At 41.5% G+C, this 19743-nt stretch overlaps 1 protein-coding gene across 1 annotated transcript in view; it reads right to left on the bottom strand.

Moving 5' to 3' along the window:
• Positions 1–7325, bottom strand: part of RAB4A (RAB4A, member RAS oncogene family) — a 43434-nt gene extending 36109 nt beyond the window's left edge. The window contains exon 1 of the mRNA XM_046654136.1: positions 7077–7325. Coding sequence (XP_046510092.1) covers positions 7077–7107 — 31 coding nt within the window. The 5' untranslated portion in view covers positions 7108–7325. The remainder of the gene's footprint in view (positions 1–7076) is intronic.
• Between the last annotated feature and the right edge of the window lie 12418 nt (positions 7326–19743).

Genomic DNA, 19743 nt, shown 5'->3' with positions numbered 1-19743 from the left:
GTTGTTAAGTAAGCATGGATTTATAGAACTCAGGAAGTTCATTCAACTAATATTTACTTAATAAATACCAAATGCCAGGCATTTGAATGTATAGTGACCACAGATTCAGATCACCTGATACATGTGTCACCACAATAGGGATATGTCTATCCTGGGGTGCCCCCAGGATACGTTCTGGGCACAGCGCCAGTCGTCGTAGTGCTCCAAGGACGCACCAAAGCCTGCCTTCGTGGCTCTTTCACCTCCACGGCTGACCACTTCCATTTGGTCAACATGTTCTCTCTACAGGTACAAAGTTACATTCAACCGGGCAGCAGTCAAGCCCTGCAGCTCCAGAAAGAAAGAACCACTGCAACTCTTGGCTCTGATGCATTGTGGATTGATTTCAGATTGGAATTCTCAGGAGGGAAATCTATTTTCTTAAAGGATACCTTATGTGATCTCTTTAATTCAGACCGTGGTCTGTGGAAAAGGTTTTAATTAGAGTTGAATTTATATTATATACAATGTAAAAACTTAGACTTCTGCCATAAAGAAAAGAATTAAACTATATCTTAAAGTTGGGTTTTCAATTTATCCTGGCCTTTTACTTCATATTCTGTAACTGAGAGACGAATACGCCACCTCTCAATGGAATCAAAGCAGGCTCCTTCAGCATTCCTTGAAGTCTGTGTTCAGCAACGACCCACTGCTCCAGGGACAGAAAGTCACAGAGGCGGTCCCCTGCTTTCAACAAGCTTACCATCTAGTTTTGAAAGAAAGATGTGCTTTGTCACAATCAAGAGTTGACGGAATTGCAAAACAGATCTGCAAAGTCACCAGAGGCAGTGCATTTGGTGAGGACTCCTGAAATAACCAGCGTAAGCAAATGAGCTAGAGAACCAGTGCTGTCACTGAGTACACTGTGTACAATAATATTTTTAATTATAACAAAGGAGAGAGATGTTTTAAGCCCCCAAGTTTTTTGCACAATTAAAAATTCATATTTGAAGAATGATAAACCTCCCTCTAAAATACATCTTCTCATTCACAATTTATTACCACTTTATGAATAGTGTCCCTTCCCCCATATCTAAATATTGTTAGCTGCTTTTTAAGACTTCTTAAATGCAAAACAAACAAACAAACAAAAAACCCAACACACAAGAGAAACGGAAAGAATTAAAAGACTGGGGTCATTAAGTATTATCCTATAAGAGTTTACCATACTGAGTAGTGTAGGATTGCACTTGGCTGTGACAGAGCTACAAGGCCTTATTTTTTTTAGGTGTCACAGCTATCATTATCTGGGATTCATTGGTATTGGCCAAATCTCTCTCAATATAACCTTATTTTTGTTTGGAAAGCTTAGAGGGAAATTACAAAGGAAGACAATCTGCAGACAGTGTTAATTTGACTTCTGTGTTGTGCTGCAGTATGATAGCCTTTATATTTGCCTCGCTTTGACCATCTTTTAAACAACTGTTCTCTGTACATCATTTTACTTTTTAACCCATACTCACAGCTATAGAGAAGCAAAAGTCAAGTATTCTTCAAACACATGGAACATGGCCCATAACCAAGATGAGGCTGGCAGAGAAAGCAGTGACATTCAAAGACAAATGTTACAGGATGCAGAGGGTTCAAAGGTTTTCCCTTGAACTATTTTCACTGGCAAGTATTCTAATAGAGTTATTAAGAATGAGGGGAAAAATCTACTACATCAGTCTGACCAATCTCTAGAGGATGGTTTAAGAGAAGAAATTCAAGAAACAGTGTCAGCTTTCTTCTCATTCCAAAGAAATATTCAGAGCATAGATCATCAATACACTTGCCTGGCTCTCTATGATAAGAGTGATTACTCTAGGATTGAACCTCGCAAAAGAATCGTTATAGCTAATTCTATACAAAAGGGCCCAAAGAATGAGATATGTCTAAAAGAATGTTGGAGACACAGTCCTTAACAGAAGAGATATTACATTATAGTTAGACGTAAGACTGACATTTATGCTTACATGAAATTGTTTTCCAAGAAGCTCAAAAAGCTTTGGAAATACCATTAACTCATGATCATGATTTTCCTGTGAAGCTGTGGTATAAGTTACCAGAAGTCTGGGCCTTGAAATAAATTTTACCAAGGCTCCTTCCAGCTTACCCCTACCAGAAACCACCTCATCCTTGCCCAAGGAATTCTCTCATCTTCTCACACACAGGAGCCTCAAACTGCTCAAGCTGCTGTGACGAAGAACTTGGGGATGATGAGTTTCCTTGCCATATAATCTATTAAACTAGCCCAAACTTAACCTTCCCCTGCCTCTTCTATGGTAAAGAGTAGCTGGAAGTAGATTAAGAAGTCAATCTAAAAGACTTAGAAACCAACCAAACTTCGGAGATAAACATGAAGAATTAAAAACGGGTTCTAACTTGGGTCTCTTAAGCAAATGGATACATGGGGAAAACAGAAGATTCGGGAGTATGAATGGGTAATTAGTTGGTTTAGGACATGCGTTAGGCTTCTCCTAGGCCATCCAAGTAGGATAGGTAGGGAAGGAGTTGAAAATCAGATCTTTAGCTTCAGTGAATGACGTGACTGGAAGTAGAGATTTAGGAGTCTTCAGAGGAAGGCAAGTCATGGGCAAGGACTGGAATGATTTATAGTTCAAATGATGGTGAAAAACTACCAGAAACTTTTGTTTTTCCAAAGAACAATGCTTTCAAAGTTCCATGGCAGGGAGGCATTATGGAGTATTTACAGTGACTTGATACTCAATCATGGTCCCTGGACCAACCACACCTGCATGGCCTGGAAGCTGGTCAGGTTTAGAACCTCCATCCACCTCACATCCGCTGAATCAGAATCTGCATCTTAACAATGGAACTGGGGGGCACGTTAATGTAAGAACTGGTGTAGTGTTCCCAAACTTTGGTCCTTGAAATGTTCGCTAATTTTCAGCGAAGGAGAAAAAGAAAAATACAAACATCTAATGATAAATTTATTCAATTTAGAGAAATGTCCTTTATTCTGGTGTTATATGCTTCCTTTGTTGACACTGTTTACATCCCCTGTCTTTTATGAAATAAAGTAATGGTAATTTAGGTGATTTCCCCAACAGCAAGTTATTTTATACTTTCCTGGCACCAGGTGACTTTGAAGATGCTATTTCCTTTACGTAGAATATCTTCCTGACTCTGCCTTGCCTTATCAAGCCTAAATTTCTCCATGAATCATATTTTGAACACCAATGCCTATGTATCAGTTTCCTACAGCTGCTATAACAAAATACCACAAACTGGATGGCTTAAAAAAGAAATCTACTGTCTCACTGTTCCAGAGGCTAGAAGCCTGAAGTCAAGGTGTGAGCAAGGCCATGCTCTCTCTGAAGGCTCTGGGCAAGGATCTTTCCTTGCCTCTTCCTAGCCTATAGTGGTTGCCAGCCATCCTTGGTTTGTAGATACATCACTCCAATCTCAGCCTCTGTCTTCACATCACAATCTCCCAGCACATGTCTGTGTCCAAATTCCTCTCATCTTCTAAGGATACTACTCACTGAATTATGGCCCACCCTAATCCAATATGACCTCATCTTGACCCAATTAGAAAGACCCTATTTCCAAGTAAGGTCATATTCACAGGTATCTGGGATTAGGACCTGAGCATATCTTTTGGGGGACACAATTCAACCCACAACAGCCTACAGTGATACATTTTTAAAAGAAAATATCCTGATAATTCTCAAAATTCAAGCACACAATAAAAATATTAAGAGTATATTGTGGGGCCAGCCCCACAGCCGAGTGGTTAAGTTTGCAAGCTCCGCTTTGGCAGCCCAGGGTTTCGCCGGTTCTAATCCTGGGCGCAGACATGGCACCGCTCATCAGGCCATGCTGAGGTGGTGTCCCACACAGCACAACTAGAAGGACCACAACTACAATATACAACTACGTACTGGGGGGCTCTGGGGAGAAGAAGAAGAAGAAAGAAAAGAAAAAAACACCAGCAACAGATGTTAGCTCAGGTGCCAATCTTTAAAAACAAAAGAAGGGTATATTGTAATAAAATTAGCATAGGACCAACAATTTGTGTTCTTGTTTCATAACCTGTTTTCACTGCAGAAGGCATAAACTACAATGTGATGAGATTTGTCTCAGACTTTTCTTCACTCTCAAACTCCCTCAGCTTTTAAAAAAATTTTTGTTTCAGCATTTTCCACACCACTTACACTTTTTAGCTCCTTTTTGAACAGCATTGCTTAGTACTACCTATTTAATTTGTCAGTTTTGTCTCACAAATCTTGGTATGAGAAATTACTTAAGGCCAATTTGTGATCTCCCAAGTCTCCGATGGCTGGAGCTCCTTGGGAAGTCCCAAGCCACACTAACTGGCCAAAGCTTTAAGAAGGTTGTGAACCTAATAATATCTGAGAAACCATGGTTCACTTTAGGGATATTCAGATTGAGGGTTTCAATCTGAAACCTATGTGTTTAAGATTTCAATTTTGTATTACAACATTATATAAAGCATAGTATTCATGTGGTTAGTGGTTTCCAAGCAGCAAAATGTTGAACACTACTCAGTCTATGGAAGGTGAAATATTGCTTTAATGCGCTAAAAAGCAGGTAGATACAGCTCATTAACAGCACACTGAAGGGGCCAGCCCAGTAGCATAGCAGTTAAGTTTGCATGCTCCACTTCAGCAGCCCGGGGTTTGCTGGTTCGGATCCCTGGCATGGATCTAGCATAGCTTATTACGCCATGCTGTGGTGGGTGTCCCACATATAAAGTAGAGGGAGATGGTCATGGATGTTAGCTTAGGGCCGGTCTTCCTCAGTAAAAAAAGGGGAAGATGGGTGGGAGATGTTAGCTCAGAGCTAATCTTCCTCAAAAAAACCCAAAGAACGGTACCTTGGAAGTACTCTTCATTTTTCATCATATCCCTGTCAAGCTACAGAGAGCCTCCATTTCCAGAAGAGAACAGGAGCACAGAGTACAAAGGAGTTTAAAGGTTAGGCAAACACTCCTTTCCCAGCTGTCTAAGAGGCAAATGTCTGGAAGGAGGGAAGCTGATTGTTTTACTTTGGGAGAACAATGCTATGCAAATATGGTCAATGATAAGTTAAGGTGACAGCCTAGGACTTGGTTTAGGTGATTTTTATTTTAGGTTGGCACTTTCAGCTGCCACACTTGCTCTTTCTAAAACTAATTTTCTATTAATTTCCTCTATTAGAAGAAAAGATTAAATTCAGTTAGTAAAAAGGAAAAACATTTGGAAGATACCACGAAATAACAGTACTAATGGCCAAGGCCTTATGATCAGAATTTAAACAGTTCATCTGTGATGCTAACACGTTCACGTAACTCTGTCTGAAGTGGGGAAGCCAAAGGTATGCTATATTTTATCAAGTTATCACCTCATAGAATACAGATGAAATGGAAAAGCTCTAGCTCCTGAACTCTTCCAGTCCTTTCGTACTAATACATAACCCTCACCTGATTTTCTTATTTGGACTTCCCACCCCTCCCAAGTGCTCCTTATCCAGGTTAAAGAAAAAAAGTGCAGGGAAAGGAGCACTTGAAAAGACAGAAAAGCATAACCAAAAATTGCTCGAGAAACATTTTCTTTATGAAATCTGACTGTAGTTCTCCATAGAGAGAACCAGACCATGTGGATGCAATGTACTGCAGCATTTGCAGCTCTGACAACATTGGTCCCTATGAAACCGGTGACTTCCTGGAGGATTTCCTAAGCCTTCTAGGAACAGATGTTCTGCCCCCAGTGTCACCAAGAACAGGGCATGGACCAGTCACAGGAGTGGCTGAAGGTGAGGCAAATGCACTATGACCCCACCCCTCACAGGAGAGAGGTTCTCTCTGCCTCACCCTCATCCCTCCCCAGGCCTGTGGGGCCTAAACCACATCCCCTTACAGGAACTGCCTGTCCCTCAGGGCCTGGGCACGTGCTGTTCTGGCACGTGCGCCTCCCTGGCGCCCAGTGTGGTGGGGCTTCTTTCTTATGTTCTTTCTTAGACCACATTCCTGCAGAACTCCTGCCTGGGCTTTAACCATTCATTAGTGTTACACCTGGATTAACACGGGAATCCCCACTAGACTGTAAACTCCAGGAGACCAGAGCCGCTGCCTGCGGTGTTCCTGGTGGTGCTGACGGTGCCGCTCACACCAGGCCAGCTCCGTGAGGCCATTCCACACGTATTTGTTGAAGCAAAGGAGCAGCATATGAGGACCAACGGAGACAACACTGATTTGAGCAGAGGTACATACTTTTGAACTTGAGTCTCTCCCTCAGACTGTAAAACTCCAAAGTCTTAATCTGAGAATGTGCGCATCTGAGTGATCAGAGATGGTAAACATCTCCTCGAGCCTGACACAAAGCAGAGATATGCCATAGTGTTTATTTTCACCACGCAGGACTAAAACAAAAACCAAAAACACAGTATATGAACTGGGAAGGTTTTCGTTTATTCAAAGAAATATTTGTTGAGCACCTCCAGGTGTGGGTGCTAAAGAGGGAGCAAAGATGAGCCAGGAAGGGCTCCGCTTCCAAAGTGTCTACGGTCTTAAAAACGACACATTTATAAACAGCCATAAGGGAACCTAGAAGGGGCTAAAAATCCCTGAGAGAGAGGGAGCGAGAGAGAAATAAGGCCAAAGGTCTCCGGAGGAAGAAATGATTAGCCTATCGATAACTCCTCACTGTAATCCCAGTGCGAAGAAAGGAATTCCACACCAGGAAAGGTCAACCTGGAATATTTGAGGAACACACTGAAGCACAGGCGTCGCCCCAAGTCCTTCACACCCCTCGCTGGGGACAATATCGCAGATGAAACCGAGTCTCCAACTGGCTTCCCACACCCAGAGCTCTCGAAATTAGACTAAAAAAGAAAAACCCTGCGGGTGTAAGTGCGGAGAAAAAGCCAGAGCAAACTTGGAAAGCACATCCCGTAAACAGGCTGCACGCAGCCCGGCCCGCGCCCCCAGCCCTCCCTGGCCCGCGGCCCCTACACTCCGGGACCCCGCGGCCCAGGCCAGGCCCCCGCGCCCCCGGCCAGCATCCGCCCGCTTCGCCTGGCCGGCCTCGTACCGTAGGTCTCGGACATGGCCGTCTGCGACATCTTGGGAGCGGCACCGCCTCTTGCCAGGTCACGGGCTGCAGCTCGGGCCAGGCCTGCAAGAGGGCAGGGCCGGGGTCGTCTGCCGCGTCTCGGTGGGGGACTGCGTGAGGCGGGGGACCGGAGGAGGGAGGGGCCGCGGTGCCCAGGGCACCCGCCGGCCACCCCGCTGCTGCCGCCCTGCCGGACTGCCGGCTCCGCGCAGGCGCACGGCCCTCCGCCCCTCTCCCGCCCGGCCGAGGACCAGGAGGCGGAGGCGGAGCAGGAGGGGCGGAGCGCGGGCCCGCCCGGCCCGTGGGTGCGCGTGCGCACGCAGCCCGCGGAGGGGACCGGCGAGGCTGGCGCGGACGGAGGGGCGGGGCAGACCTAGCCCGGTTGCAGGGGCGGGGAGGAGACGACGGTCTGCAGGCTGGAGGGTGACGGCGGGCGGGGGACAGTCAGGTCCACCTCTTGGGCAGAGGACGGAAAGTGCCTGCCTTGGGGAGGAAGACGGTCCTTTTGCTAAATTGGCCTGCCTCAGTAAGGACTTTGTCGTCATTTGGGGCTCTCAGCCAGGAAAAGACTTCCTTCAAGCTGTTATGCTCAGCCCCGGGAACGTGGTTACTGTGTAACAAGAAGGCAGTAGCCCCACATGTCCAGCTAGAGGCCAGCCGTGTGGGCGGGGAGGCAGGCTTACCTGCCGGGAAACTGAGCTTTTACTTTGAACCTGCCAGGCCCTCTCCCGGTGGGGCTGAGCTTGTGTCTGGGGTAAACCGACGGAAGCTTAAGGTATACCGGGCTGAAGAGTACCAGGAAGACTGTCGACATTGGCCCCTCTGCATCCCGCTTTAGGGGAATGTGGCTTATGGGCAGGAAGCATTTCTAAGGTTAGGAGTCGTTGGCTGAGTATTTTGCTTTAAGGAGCAAAACTGAATTCAGAATTCCTTTCTGTTGGAAATGTAGAAATAAGCATTTATTGGGAAGAGAATTTTGGTTGGGAGTTTGCTCCATCTGAGCATGTTCAGGGCTACATCGTATCTCATGAGATCCAACCTTGTTCAAAAGGCATAGTAGAATACTAAAAATATAGCTTGGCTAAGCTCCCAAGTGATTTGGACTGTGGGGAAAATGCCAGTAAATACATTTTTTTCAAGTCCATTTGGCTCTATCCTCCATCAAAATTGGCATCAGACCTTCCCTGAGGCCTTTCCCCCTCTTCCCCAATGACTGTTTGGCTCTACATTTTACTCTTCTCTCTAATCCTAATAGCAAATAGATATCCTTGCTTCTAAATCACAGAGAAGGCCCCGTGCTGAAACATTGTGACAGCTGTAATTTCCTACAATTATTTTGTATACATTTCTTGTTCAGTGGCTCAAATACTCTGTTGCTTTCTTGTGTGGGTTTCTGCATGTTAGGTTTGATTTACGCTTCTCAGTATAGCTGACTTATTCTAATTAAAACTATTTCAGAAGAAAGACAGCGGTCCCATTCTTCAGAGCTAAGTTTTCTTCCTGCCAGAAACTTCCGTGGATAAGAAAGGAATTACTAGTTACAGTGATCACCTGGGTTATTGACTGAAATTGGACCTCGAGATCTCTGAAACCTGGACAGGGTGATAGAAATAAAAATGAAGCTCCTGTGTCAAAGCTGAGAGCAGCTTTCTGTTCTATGGAAAACAAAGACTTCGATAGGCCTTTGGGAAAGACTGTTTGGAAAAACCACCCAAAGAAATCATTTAGTTTGCAAATATGAAGCCAAACATCACAACTGAAAAATGAAACACTCAAGAGCTGAGGTTTGAAGGAGCCAAACCTCCTTGAACATGAAAGGTTCTTTCCATCCAGTAACTTTGGATCTTTGAGAGAAAATAAATTTCTTCTAAATATTCTTGGAGACTGCTTTGATTCTGAAGTACTGTTGATTGTGTGGAAGGGAAACATATTGCAAAATTAATTTGTGTTTTCTCCAGTTATTTTCTCCTTTCCCTTCAGGGGAGGTTTGTGATAGAGTAAAAACCAGGTTTCCAAAAGCCTAAGCACGTTAGAGATTGGTCTAAGGGAGATGGAGAGAGAAGGATTTCTTCCAAAACAGATCCTCAGGTCAGTGTGTCCTGCAAGTAGCTGGTACTTTCCTTCTTGCTCCTTGGCAATGCCTCACATTTAATGACTAATGGAGCCTCAGGGGGCTGCCAGTTTCATGAGGATTCCTGTTTCCCAGGACTGGCAGAAGACCAGATGGGTGGGGATAGTGATTTCTCTGCAGGGACCAGTGGGGACAGATGGACAATGACTGAAAGGGACTTCTGGACTCCTAAGCACAAGGTCAGACCTAGAATAGTGGCCTGGTCCTCTGGAGGTAAGCCCTAAAAAGGCCTACGAATGAGAATCCAGCATGACTCTGACATTCCAGGGAGCCCTGGCATTGGGAGCAAAGGGACATGGTATCCTTTCAGAGCTAGGCTTGGCTGAGGGCCCTGGTCACAGCCTCTGCAGCATGGTGACATTCTTTGGTAACTGGAGTTGAAGAGCATAAGCCAACTTGTGTCTGAGCGCTTGAGGACTCAGAAATACCTGAGTGTTACTTTGAGAAGGAGCCAAGTTCTGCATAGGCAGGTGGAGGCTGGAAAAGATGATCTCAGTTAAATACCTAGGCTGGTGATGCCTGTGACATATAACTCATGTCTTCAAGTTGGAAGAGACCTCAGAGGTCTCTGGACCAGTTTACCTTCTAGTGCCAAACAACACTGCCTTTGTGATTGGACACCTTTGTTGTTAGGGAGTATTCAGTCAGCATGGGCTAAATTAGCTACAGTAACAAAGACCTCCCAACACACTTATGACTAACAGCAAAGTTCATCTCTCACTCAGACTACCTGCCCCACTCATGCTGGCAGAGAGACTCAGTTCCATGTGGGAATGTGTAGACCCAGGCAGATCGAAGTCTCATCTAAACACATGCTCCCACCATCCCTTGGTCAGGAGAAGGAAATAGCACTGATTGTGCTTTAGCTCATGAAGGTCCCACTGGGAATTAATAAAATCACTTCCATTTACATTTTATGGGCCAAAGCAAGTGACACGGCCACACCTAGTTTCTAAGAGACCAGGGAGTGCAACATTATTATGTTCCAGAAGGAAAGGAGAGGGTGTGTGTGGAAAGGCATTATGACTAAACAGGAGACTTTTACCTGTCCAGAAAGCTGATTCGGCTTTTATTTTAGACAGCTTTATTGAAGTGTGACTGATATAGCTTCACATATTTAAAGTATACGTGTTGATAATTTTTTATCTATGTGTACGCCTGTGCTTGCTGGTACTGGGATGTCACTGCTTCTAGCCCTTTTCAGTGGTCAGAAACATTTTTTATGATTCTGTTTTATCCCCTTTGTTTTTTATTAGGATTAACTTCCTGTGAGGTTATTTTCATGGTTGTTTTAGGGTTTATAGTATAGGTCTTTAACTTATCACAGCCCACCTTCAAGTGAAATGTATTTCCTGTAGAGTATAAGAACCCTGCAACAGTTTACCTCTATCCTCCCCCAACTGTGCTGTGGGTGTCTTGCTTCTACACTTGTTATACACTCCACATACGTTGCTATTGTTTTGCTTTCAAGCAGTCAATTTTCTCTCTTTTAAAAATTGTGGTAAAACACATAACATAAAATTTACCAACTCAACCATCTTAAAGAGTAGAGTGCAGTGGTGTTACAAAGCTTCATAATGTGCAACTGTCACTACCATCCATTCACAGAACTCTTTTCATCTTGCAAAACTAAAACATCACCCATTAAACACAAACTCCCCATTCTCCCTTCCCCCAAACCCTGGCAACCACTGTTCTACTTTCTGTCACTATAAAGTTTACTACTCTAGGGGCCTCATGTAAGTGGAATCATTCAGTGTTTGTCCTTTTGTGATGGGCTTATTTCATTTAGTATCATGTCCTCAAGGTTCATCCATGTTGTAGCCTGTGTCAGAATTTCCTTCCTTTTTAAGGCTGAAAAATATTCCACTGTATGTATTCACCGCATTTTCCAGAAAATTCTCTTTTGAATGGATTTAAACAATAAGAATTTTATGTTTGCCTACATAGCTATCATACCTAGGACTCCTCAGGCCCTTGTATGCATTCAGATTTCCACGTGTTGGTGTTTCTTTTTTGCCTGAAGGACTTCCCGTAGCAGATCTTGACGCTCAGGTCTGCTGGTGATGAATTCTTTCAGCTTTCTTATGTCTAAAGAAGTTTTTATTTCGCTTCTGTTTTTGAATGCTATTTTTGCTGAATTTAGATTTCTAAGTTGACAGTTTCTTTTTTCTAGTACAAAGTTTTCTGGCTTGTATTGTTTCTGATAAGAAGTCTACTGCCCTCTCTATCTTCATCTCTTTGTATACTTTGTGTCTTTTATCTCAGCCTGCTTTTAAGAGTTTTTCTTTGTCACTGGTGTAAGTAGTTTAATTATGATGTGCTATGATATGCTTCAGTGTGGTTTTCTTCATGGCTCTTGTCCTCAAAATTCATTAAAACTCTTTGGTCTGTAAGTTTATAATTTTTATCAGATTTGGAACTTTTTCAGCCATTATTTCTTCAAATACATTTTCTGCCCCTTACTCTCTTCTCCTTTGATAAGTCTGTCACACTTATATCAGCCCACTTGAATTTGTCCCACAGCTAACTGATGTTCTGTTCATTTCTTGTCAGTCTTTTTTTCTTTCTGTGTTTCATTTTGGACAATTTCTACTGCCGTGCCTTTAAGTTCACTAATCTTTTCTGTGATATTTAATCTGATGTTAATCTCATCCAGTATGTTTTCCTTTTCAGACATTGTAATTTCATTTTTAGAAGTTCAGTTTGGGTATATCGTGTTCAGTACTTATTCTCAATCTTTCCTCTAGCTTCCTGGACATATACAATATGTTTTAATAATGGTTTCAATGTGATTTTCTATGAATTTTTATCATCTAAGTAATTTCTGAGATGGTGTCTACAATTGGCTTTTCTTCTCATTATGAATGGTATTTTCCTACTTTATATGCCAGGTAATTTTTGCTGTTTTCTATACATATAAGATATGTACTATTTATTTAATGTTTTTATTACTTTATATCTGTATATACTTGAAGTGTATATTACACATCTTTTTGAGCTTTGCTCTGGGATGCAGTTAAGTTACTTGGAAAAAGTTTGATGCTTTCAGGTCTTCTTTTTAAGCTTTTTTGATGGGCCCAGAGCAGCATTTTGTCTCATTACTGAGGCCTGTAGAGAAAGAAGAAATATTCCTCTACCCTTCTCAGTTCTCCTGGTGGGTCTAAGAATTAAATAGACATAGATAGAATAACAGGAGAAAATCAAACAAAGTTTAATAACATGTATACATGGGAGAAACCCAAGAAAACTGAGTAACTCACCAAAATGGCTGAAGACACCACCTTAAATACCATCTTTAGCTAAAGACAAAAGAGAGTGTTGGGAGAAGTGGTTTGGGACTTCAAAGGGGAGGAATGCAATTCACATGGAGATGGAAAAGCAAATGTTAATCTCATCCAGTCACAAGGCTTTAAATACCATCTAAAGCTGCTGATTCCTAAATTTCTCTCTTGCCTAGGCTTCCATATACAGTTGCTTACTGGATATCTCGTCTTGAATGCCTGTTAGGCTTCTTAATACTAAAGAATAAAAACCACCCAGGTTTCTCAACCCAACCTGTGCCTTCTGTAATCTTTCCTATCTCAGAAAGTGGCAGTTTGCTCAGGGCAAAACCTTGGAGTCCTCAACTCCCCTCTGTCACTCATGCCTACCTTTGATCCATCAGCATGTCCTGCTGCCTTCAGGACATCCAGAATCTCGTCACTTTCACCACCTGTGCTGTCCCCCATTGGTCCAAGCCTGCCTTGCCTCTCTCCTGCATTAGGCCTCTAACTGGCCTTCCTGCTTCTATGTATCTCCCTCCAGTCTATTCTCAACACAGCTGCTAGAGTGATCCTATTAAAGTGTAAATACAGAAAAACAAAAAGAACAATTCTCCTTTAAAGCAGTCAGTGTTGAGTGATAGGGGGAGGAAGTAGAATATAAATCCTATCTTACCACTCTCTGCTCAAAACCCTTAATCTCACCATGGCCTATAAGATCCTCCATGGTCTGCCTCTCCTATGACTCCTTTCCCTCCACCACCCCCTTATTCTCTTGGCTCTGATCACATAGACCTTCTTGTGTGTCTTCAATACACCAAGCAGACTTTGGCCTCAGAGCCTTTGCATATGCTCTTTCTTCTGCCTGGAATGCTCTTATCCCAGATGTCTGCATGGCTTGTGCCCTCACAGCCTTCATATTTTCTGCATATATGCTTCACTTATCAGTGAGGCCTTCCCTTGCAGACATAAAAGAGCAATCCCTCTCCTCCTCAGCACTTTATACACACACTGCTTTGGGTTTCTCCCCTTCTCCACAGCATTTAATGCCACCTAACACATGTATTGTTTATTAGTATATTGTCTGCTCCCCCTCTGGATTGAAAGCTCTGTAGGGGAAGGGGTTGTATCTGTCCTATTCCCTGCTCCAGCCACATGCCAAAAATAGCATTTGGCACATAGTAAACCCTCCATAATGAAATAGTTGTTGAAAGAGTGAGTGAATGAAATAAAACTCAGCAGCTCTCTATTTAATATGGATTTAATTTAATGTAATGAACTTAATTTTAAACTTGTTGATTTATGGGAAATTTAAAAGTTGATCTTTTAGATGCCACCATGTAATTGTGAAAAGGCTGTAATAAAACCATTTAAAAATATCACCTAATACTACTGTAATTGTCGGGTGCCTAATAAACATGAGGTACAGTGCTAACTGCTTTGCATGTGCTATAAAACCCACTCATCAAGACAAACTCGTGAGGCAGATATTAGCCCGTTTTGGAGATGAGGAAACAAAGGTCCAGAAGGATCGCATATTTTGCCCCAGTTCTCAGGGCTAGTACGTATCAATGTTGGGATTTTCCTCTAAAGCCAAACTGAACTAGGGACCTTTCTTTTTCATCTATAATGTGTAAGAAGGAAAAAATACAATATGAAAACACCCGAAACATGGAAGTGTGGCTTCAAAAGGCATCGGACTTTTTTTTTTTTTAAAGATTTTATTTTTTTTTTCCTTTTTCTCCCCAAAGCCTCCCGCCGTTACATAGTTGTATATTCTTCGTTGTGGGTCCACCTAGTTGTGGCATGTGGGACGCTGCCTCAGCGTGGTTTGATGAGCAGTGCCATGTCCGTGCCCAGGATTCGAACCAACGAAACACTGGGCCGCCTGCAGCGGAGCGCGTGAACTTAACCACTCGGCCACGGGGCCAGCCCCAGGCGTCGGACTTTTTAATGTAAGAGAATCTAAGGAAAATAATGTCCTTTTGAGCCAAGTCCTGTTCTGGATGCTTTGTGTAACTTCCCTTGACCCCCGCAACACCTGACAAGGTAGTTCTCCTTATCCTCATCTACAGACGAGGATGGCAGCAAACCCGCGTTCTTTACTGCACTGTGATGCTAAGTAAGTATGGAGACATGAGTGGGAAAGTGTTTATAGAAGCAAAAATTCCTAGACCACTTCTGTACATTAAGCATAAACTCAGACTAACTCCAAGATAGAAAATAAAACTGAAGTTAACATCCAGTTCCCCAATACTAAACTCAAGTCTTTGAACTTGTCCCTAAAAGCATGGAGACTCTTGTTTATCTAGCAGGGATATGTTCACATGCTCAGTGTAACAGTATGCAGTGTTAAGTCAAGACCAGTCTTGTGGATATATTTCTTAGTTCAGTGACATGATGATTCCCCACATCCATCTTTTTTTTTTTTAAATCAATATGAAGATTTGTTATATGATACATGAATATCATACAGACCTCAAGGGCAGAACATATAGTGGGGCTAATAAGTGACTGGAGCAAAAATTAGACACATATTAATCATGATCACCTTTTTTATTCATGTGCCATATGTCTCTGCTACAGTCTTTAGTCTTCTTTCTTTGTACAGATACAGATACTTTTCTCCCTCTCTCTCATTAAGATTTATTATAGTGAATCTTTATGAATATATTTATGTAATAAAATTGTTATTTTTTGTGTATTTGTAGTTCTATTCCAACCCTTTTATTTATTAATTATAATTTAATTTTTTATTTATGCCTTATTCAAGCACTTTTTTAAATTGCAGTAACAATGGTTTATAACATTATATAAATTTCAGGTTATATCGTTGTATGTTGATTCCTGTGTAGACTACCTCATGTTCACCACATAAAGATGAATTACAATCCATCACCACACACATGTGCTGATTAGGCCTCCTCTCTCCTCCCTTCACCTCTGGTAACCACCAATCCAATCTCTATCTCTATGTGATTGTTTGTGGTTGTTTTTGTCTTCTACTTATGCGTGAGATCATATGGTATTTGACTTTCTCCCTCTGATTTATTTCACTTAGCATAATACCCTCAAGGTCCATCTATGTTGTCACAAATGGCCGGATTTGATAGTTCCTTATGGCTGCATAGTATTCCATTGTGTATATATACCACGTCTTCTTTATCCATTCATCCCTTGATGGGCACCTAGGTTGCTTCCAAGTCTTGGCTATTGTGAATAATGCTGCAATGAACATAGGGGTGCGTGTATCTCTATGCATTCATGTTTTCATGTTCTTTGGAAAAATACCCAGCAGTAGAATAGGTGAACCATATGGTAGTTCTATTCTTAATTTTTTGAGGAATCTCCATACTGTTTTCCATAGTGGCTGCACCAGTTTGCACTTCCACCAGCAGCGTATGAAAGTTCCCTTCTCTTCACATCCTCACCAACACTTGTTTCCTGTCTTGTTAATTATAGTCATTCTAACGGGAGTGAAATGATATCTCATTGTAGTTTTGATTTGCATTTCCCTGATAGTTAATGATGTTGAACATCTTTTCTTGTGCCTTTGGGCCATCTGTATATCTTCTTTGGAGAAATGTCTGTTCAGATCTTTTACCCATTTTTTAACTGGGTTGTTAGGTTTTTTTGTTGTTGAGATGTATGTGTTCTTTATATAGTTTGGATATTAACCCCTTATCAGATAAATGGTTTGCAAATATCTTCTCCCAATTGTTAGGTTGTCTTTTAGCTTTGTTGATGGTTTCCTTTGCTGTGCAGAAGCTTTTTAGTTTGATGTAGTCCCATTTGTTTATTTTTTCTGTTTTTTCCTTTGTCTGGTCAGACATGGTACTTGAAAATATACTGCTAAGACTGATGTTGAAGAGCGTACTGCCTATGTTTCCTTCAAGGAGTTTCATGGTTTCAAGTCTTACATTCAAGTCTTTAATCCGTTTTGAGTTGGTTTTGTGTATGGTGTAAGATAATGGTCTACTTTCATTCTTTTGCATGTGGCTGTCCAGTTTTCCCACCAACATTTATTGAAGAGACTCTCCTTCTCCATTGTATGTTCTTGGCTCTCTTGTCGAAAATTAGCTGTCCATAGATGTGTGGGTTTATCTCTGGGATTCTTGATTCTGTTCCACTGATCTGTGTGTCAGTTTTTGTGCTAGTACCATGCTGTTTTGGTTACTATGGCTTTGTAGTATATTTTGAAATCCAGGTGTGTGATACTTCCAGCTTTGTTCTTTTTTCTCAGGATTCCTTTGGCTATTTGGGGTCTTTGGTTGTTCCATATAAATTTTAGGATTCTTTGTTCTATTTCTGTGAAAAATATTGTTGGAACTTTGATAGGGATTGCATTGAATATGTAGATTGCTTTAGGAAGTATGGACATTTTAATGATGTTAATTATTCCAATCCAAGAGCATGGAATATCTCTCCATTTCTTTGTCTTCTTCAATTTCTTTCAACAATGTTTTATAGTTTTCAGTGTACAGATTTTTCACCTCTTTTGTTAAGTTTATTCCTAGGTGTTTTATTCCTTTGTTGCAATTGTATATGGGATTGTATTCTTAATTTCTATTTCTGCTACTTTGTTGTTAGTGTATAGAAATGCAACTGATTTTCTCATGTTGATTTTGTATCCTGCAAATTAACCATATTCATTTATTGTTTCTAAAAGTTTTTTGGTAGATTCTTTAGGATTTTCTTATATAAAATGATGTCATGTGCAAATAGTGACAGTTTTACTTCTTCCTTTCCAATTTGAATCCCTCTTATTTCTTTTTCTTGCCTGATTGCTCTGACTAGGACTTCCAATACTATGTTAAATAAGAGCGGTGAAAGTTGGCATCCTCATCTAGTTCTTGTTCTAGGAGGGATAGCTTTCAGTTTTTTCTCCAATGAGAAAGATATTAGCTGTAGGTTTATCATATATGGCCTTTATTTTGTTGAGGTGCTTTCCTTCTATATCCATTTTATTGAGAATTTTTATCATAAATGGATGCTGGATCTTATCAAATGCTTTCTCTGCATCTATTGAGATAATCATGTGATTTTTTTTTCATTTTGTTAATGTGATGTATCACGTTAATGGATTTGCAGATGTCTAACCATCCCTGCATCCCTGGAACAAATCCCACTTGATTGTGGTGTATGATCTTTTTAATGTATTGTTGTATTTGATTTGCTAGTATTTTGTTGAGGATTTTTGCATCAATGTTCACCAGTGATATTGGCCTGTAATTTTCTTTTTTGCATGGTCCTTATCTGGTTTTGGTACCAGGGTGATGTTGGTTTTGTAGAATAAGTTACGAAGCTTCTCCTCTTCAATTTTTTGGAAGAGTTTGAGAAGGATAGGTATTAAATCTTCTTTGAATGTTTGGTAGAATTCACCAGGGAAGCTATCTGGTCCTGGACTTTTATTTTTTGAGATTTTTTGATTACTGTTTTGATCTCCTTACTGGTAATTGGTCTATTGAAATTGTCTATCTCTTCTTGATTCAGTTTTGGAAGGTTGTATGATTCTAGGAATTTATCCATTTCTTCTAGATTATCCAATTTGTTGGCGTATAGCTTTTCATAGTATTCTCTTATAATCTTTCATTTCTGAGATGTCCATTGTAATTTCTCCTCCTTCGTTTCTGATTTTATTTATTTGAGCCTTCTCTCTTTTTTCTTGGTGAGTCTAGCTAGAAGTTTGTCAATTATGCTTATCTTTTCAAAGAACCATCTCTTGGTTTCATTGATTTTTTTCTATTGCTTTTTTTTTTTAGTATCTATTTCACTTATTTCTGCTCTGATTTTTATTATGTCCTTCCTTCTACTGATTTTGGGCTTTGTTCATTCTTCTTTTTCCAGTTCCTTTAGATTGTTATTTTATTAGATTAGATTGTTAGATTGTTTATTTGAGTTTTTTCTTGTTTGTTGAGGTAGGCCTCTGTTGCTATAAACTTCCCCCTTAGGACCATTTTTGCTCCATCCCATAAATTTTGGCATGTTGTATTTTCATTTTCATTTTCCTCCAAGTATTTTTTTAAATTTCTCCTTTGATTTCTTCATTGACCCAATCATTCTTCAGTAGTGTTTTGTTTAATCCCCACATATTTGTGGCTTTTCCAATTTTATTCCTGTACTTGATTTCTAGTTTCATACCTTTGTGGTCAGAAAAGATGCTTGATATTATTTCAATCTTCTTAAATTTATTGAGACTTGTTTTATGGCCTAATATGTGAATCAATCCTGGAGAATTTTCCGTTTACATTTGAAAAGAATGTGTATTCTGTGGTTTTTGGATGGAATGTTCTATATATATCTACTAAGTCTATCTAGTCTAATGTGTCATTTAAGGCCAATATTTCCTTATTGATCTTCTGTTTGGATAATCTATCCATTAGTGTAAGTGTAGTGTTGCAGCTGAGTGGGGCTGGTGCCAGGCACAGGAACACCTATTGTTTCAGGCTTTGGAAGGTGTGGCTGATCCCCTATGTGGCTGTTTGAGAAGTATAAGTCTTCTGCAGCTGACAAGCCCCACTGCCTGCAGGGCCACACACACCATCAACACAGTCATGCCCTGTGCTTGTGCCTCCTCCCCCTGAAGCAGACCCAGTCCCCCCACTTCAGAGGCCTCACACACTCCACCAAAATTCTCCCCACACATTCCACCTACTCTTCATGCACTCCCTGCCCCACAGAGGTGGACCCAGTCACCCGGCTGCAGAGGATCCAGGCACCCAGCCTATGCAGGCCCACAAGTTGCCCAAGAGCTTGCTTTCGGATGGGGCTGGTCCCTAGGGTGAGCTACCTGCCCTGGTTGAGCTGGACTAAATTGGGGCTCTAGTGGGTGGGGCAGACCCTGGGCTAACAGGCCAGAGGAAGAACTCCAATGGTATCTGCCCGCATCTGTGTCAGCACACTTGTAGTAGGTCACAATAATGGCTGCCACCAATGTCTCAGTCTCTGGAAAGTTCTCACCTCTCATCAAGATGCACCCAGAGCCTATCAAGTGAGTCTCTTTCCACCAAAAGACTGCACCTTTCTTTCTGATGATTTTATGTAAAATTCTGATTGCTTTCTGGAATGGGTGAATTTGTGTGTGGGCCCTTTAAGAGCTGGCTTTTCCCCCCTTATGTCCCACAGCTTTTTCTGGGGATATTCCCCATTGTTGTTAGCAGCCAGCAAAACGAGATATTATGACACTTGTCTTGGTTGTGCTGAGTCCAAAAGATGCTTATAGTGGTAATGTTCCCCTGCTCAGGTCCCCCAC

This window comes from Equus quagga, chromosome 2, assembly GCF_021613505.1.
Source record: "Equus quagga isolate Etosha38 chromosome 2, UCLA_HA_Equagga_1.0, whole genome shotgun sequence".
Classification (NCBI taxonomy): domain Eukaryota; kingdom Metazoa; phylum Chordata; class Mammalia; order Perissodactyla; family Equidae; genus Equus; species Equus quagga.
Note: the sequence above shows the minus strand (reverse complement) of the source record. Positions and strands in the feature narration are given on the sequence as shown.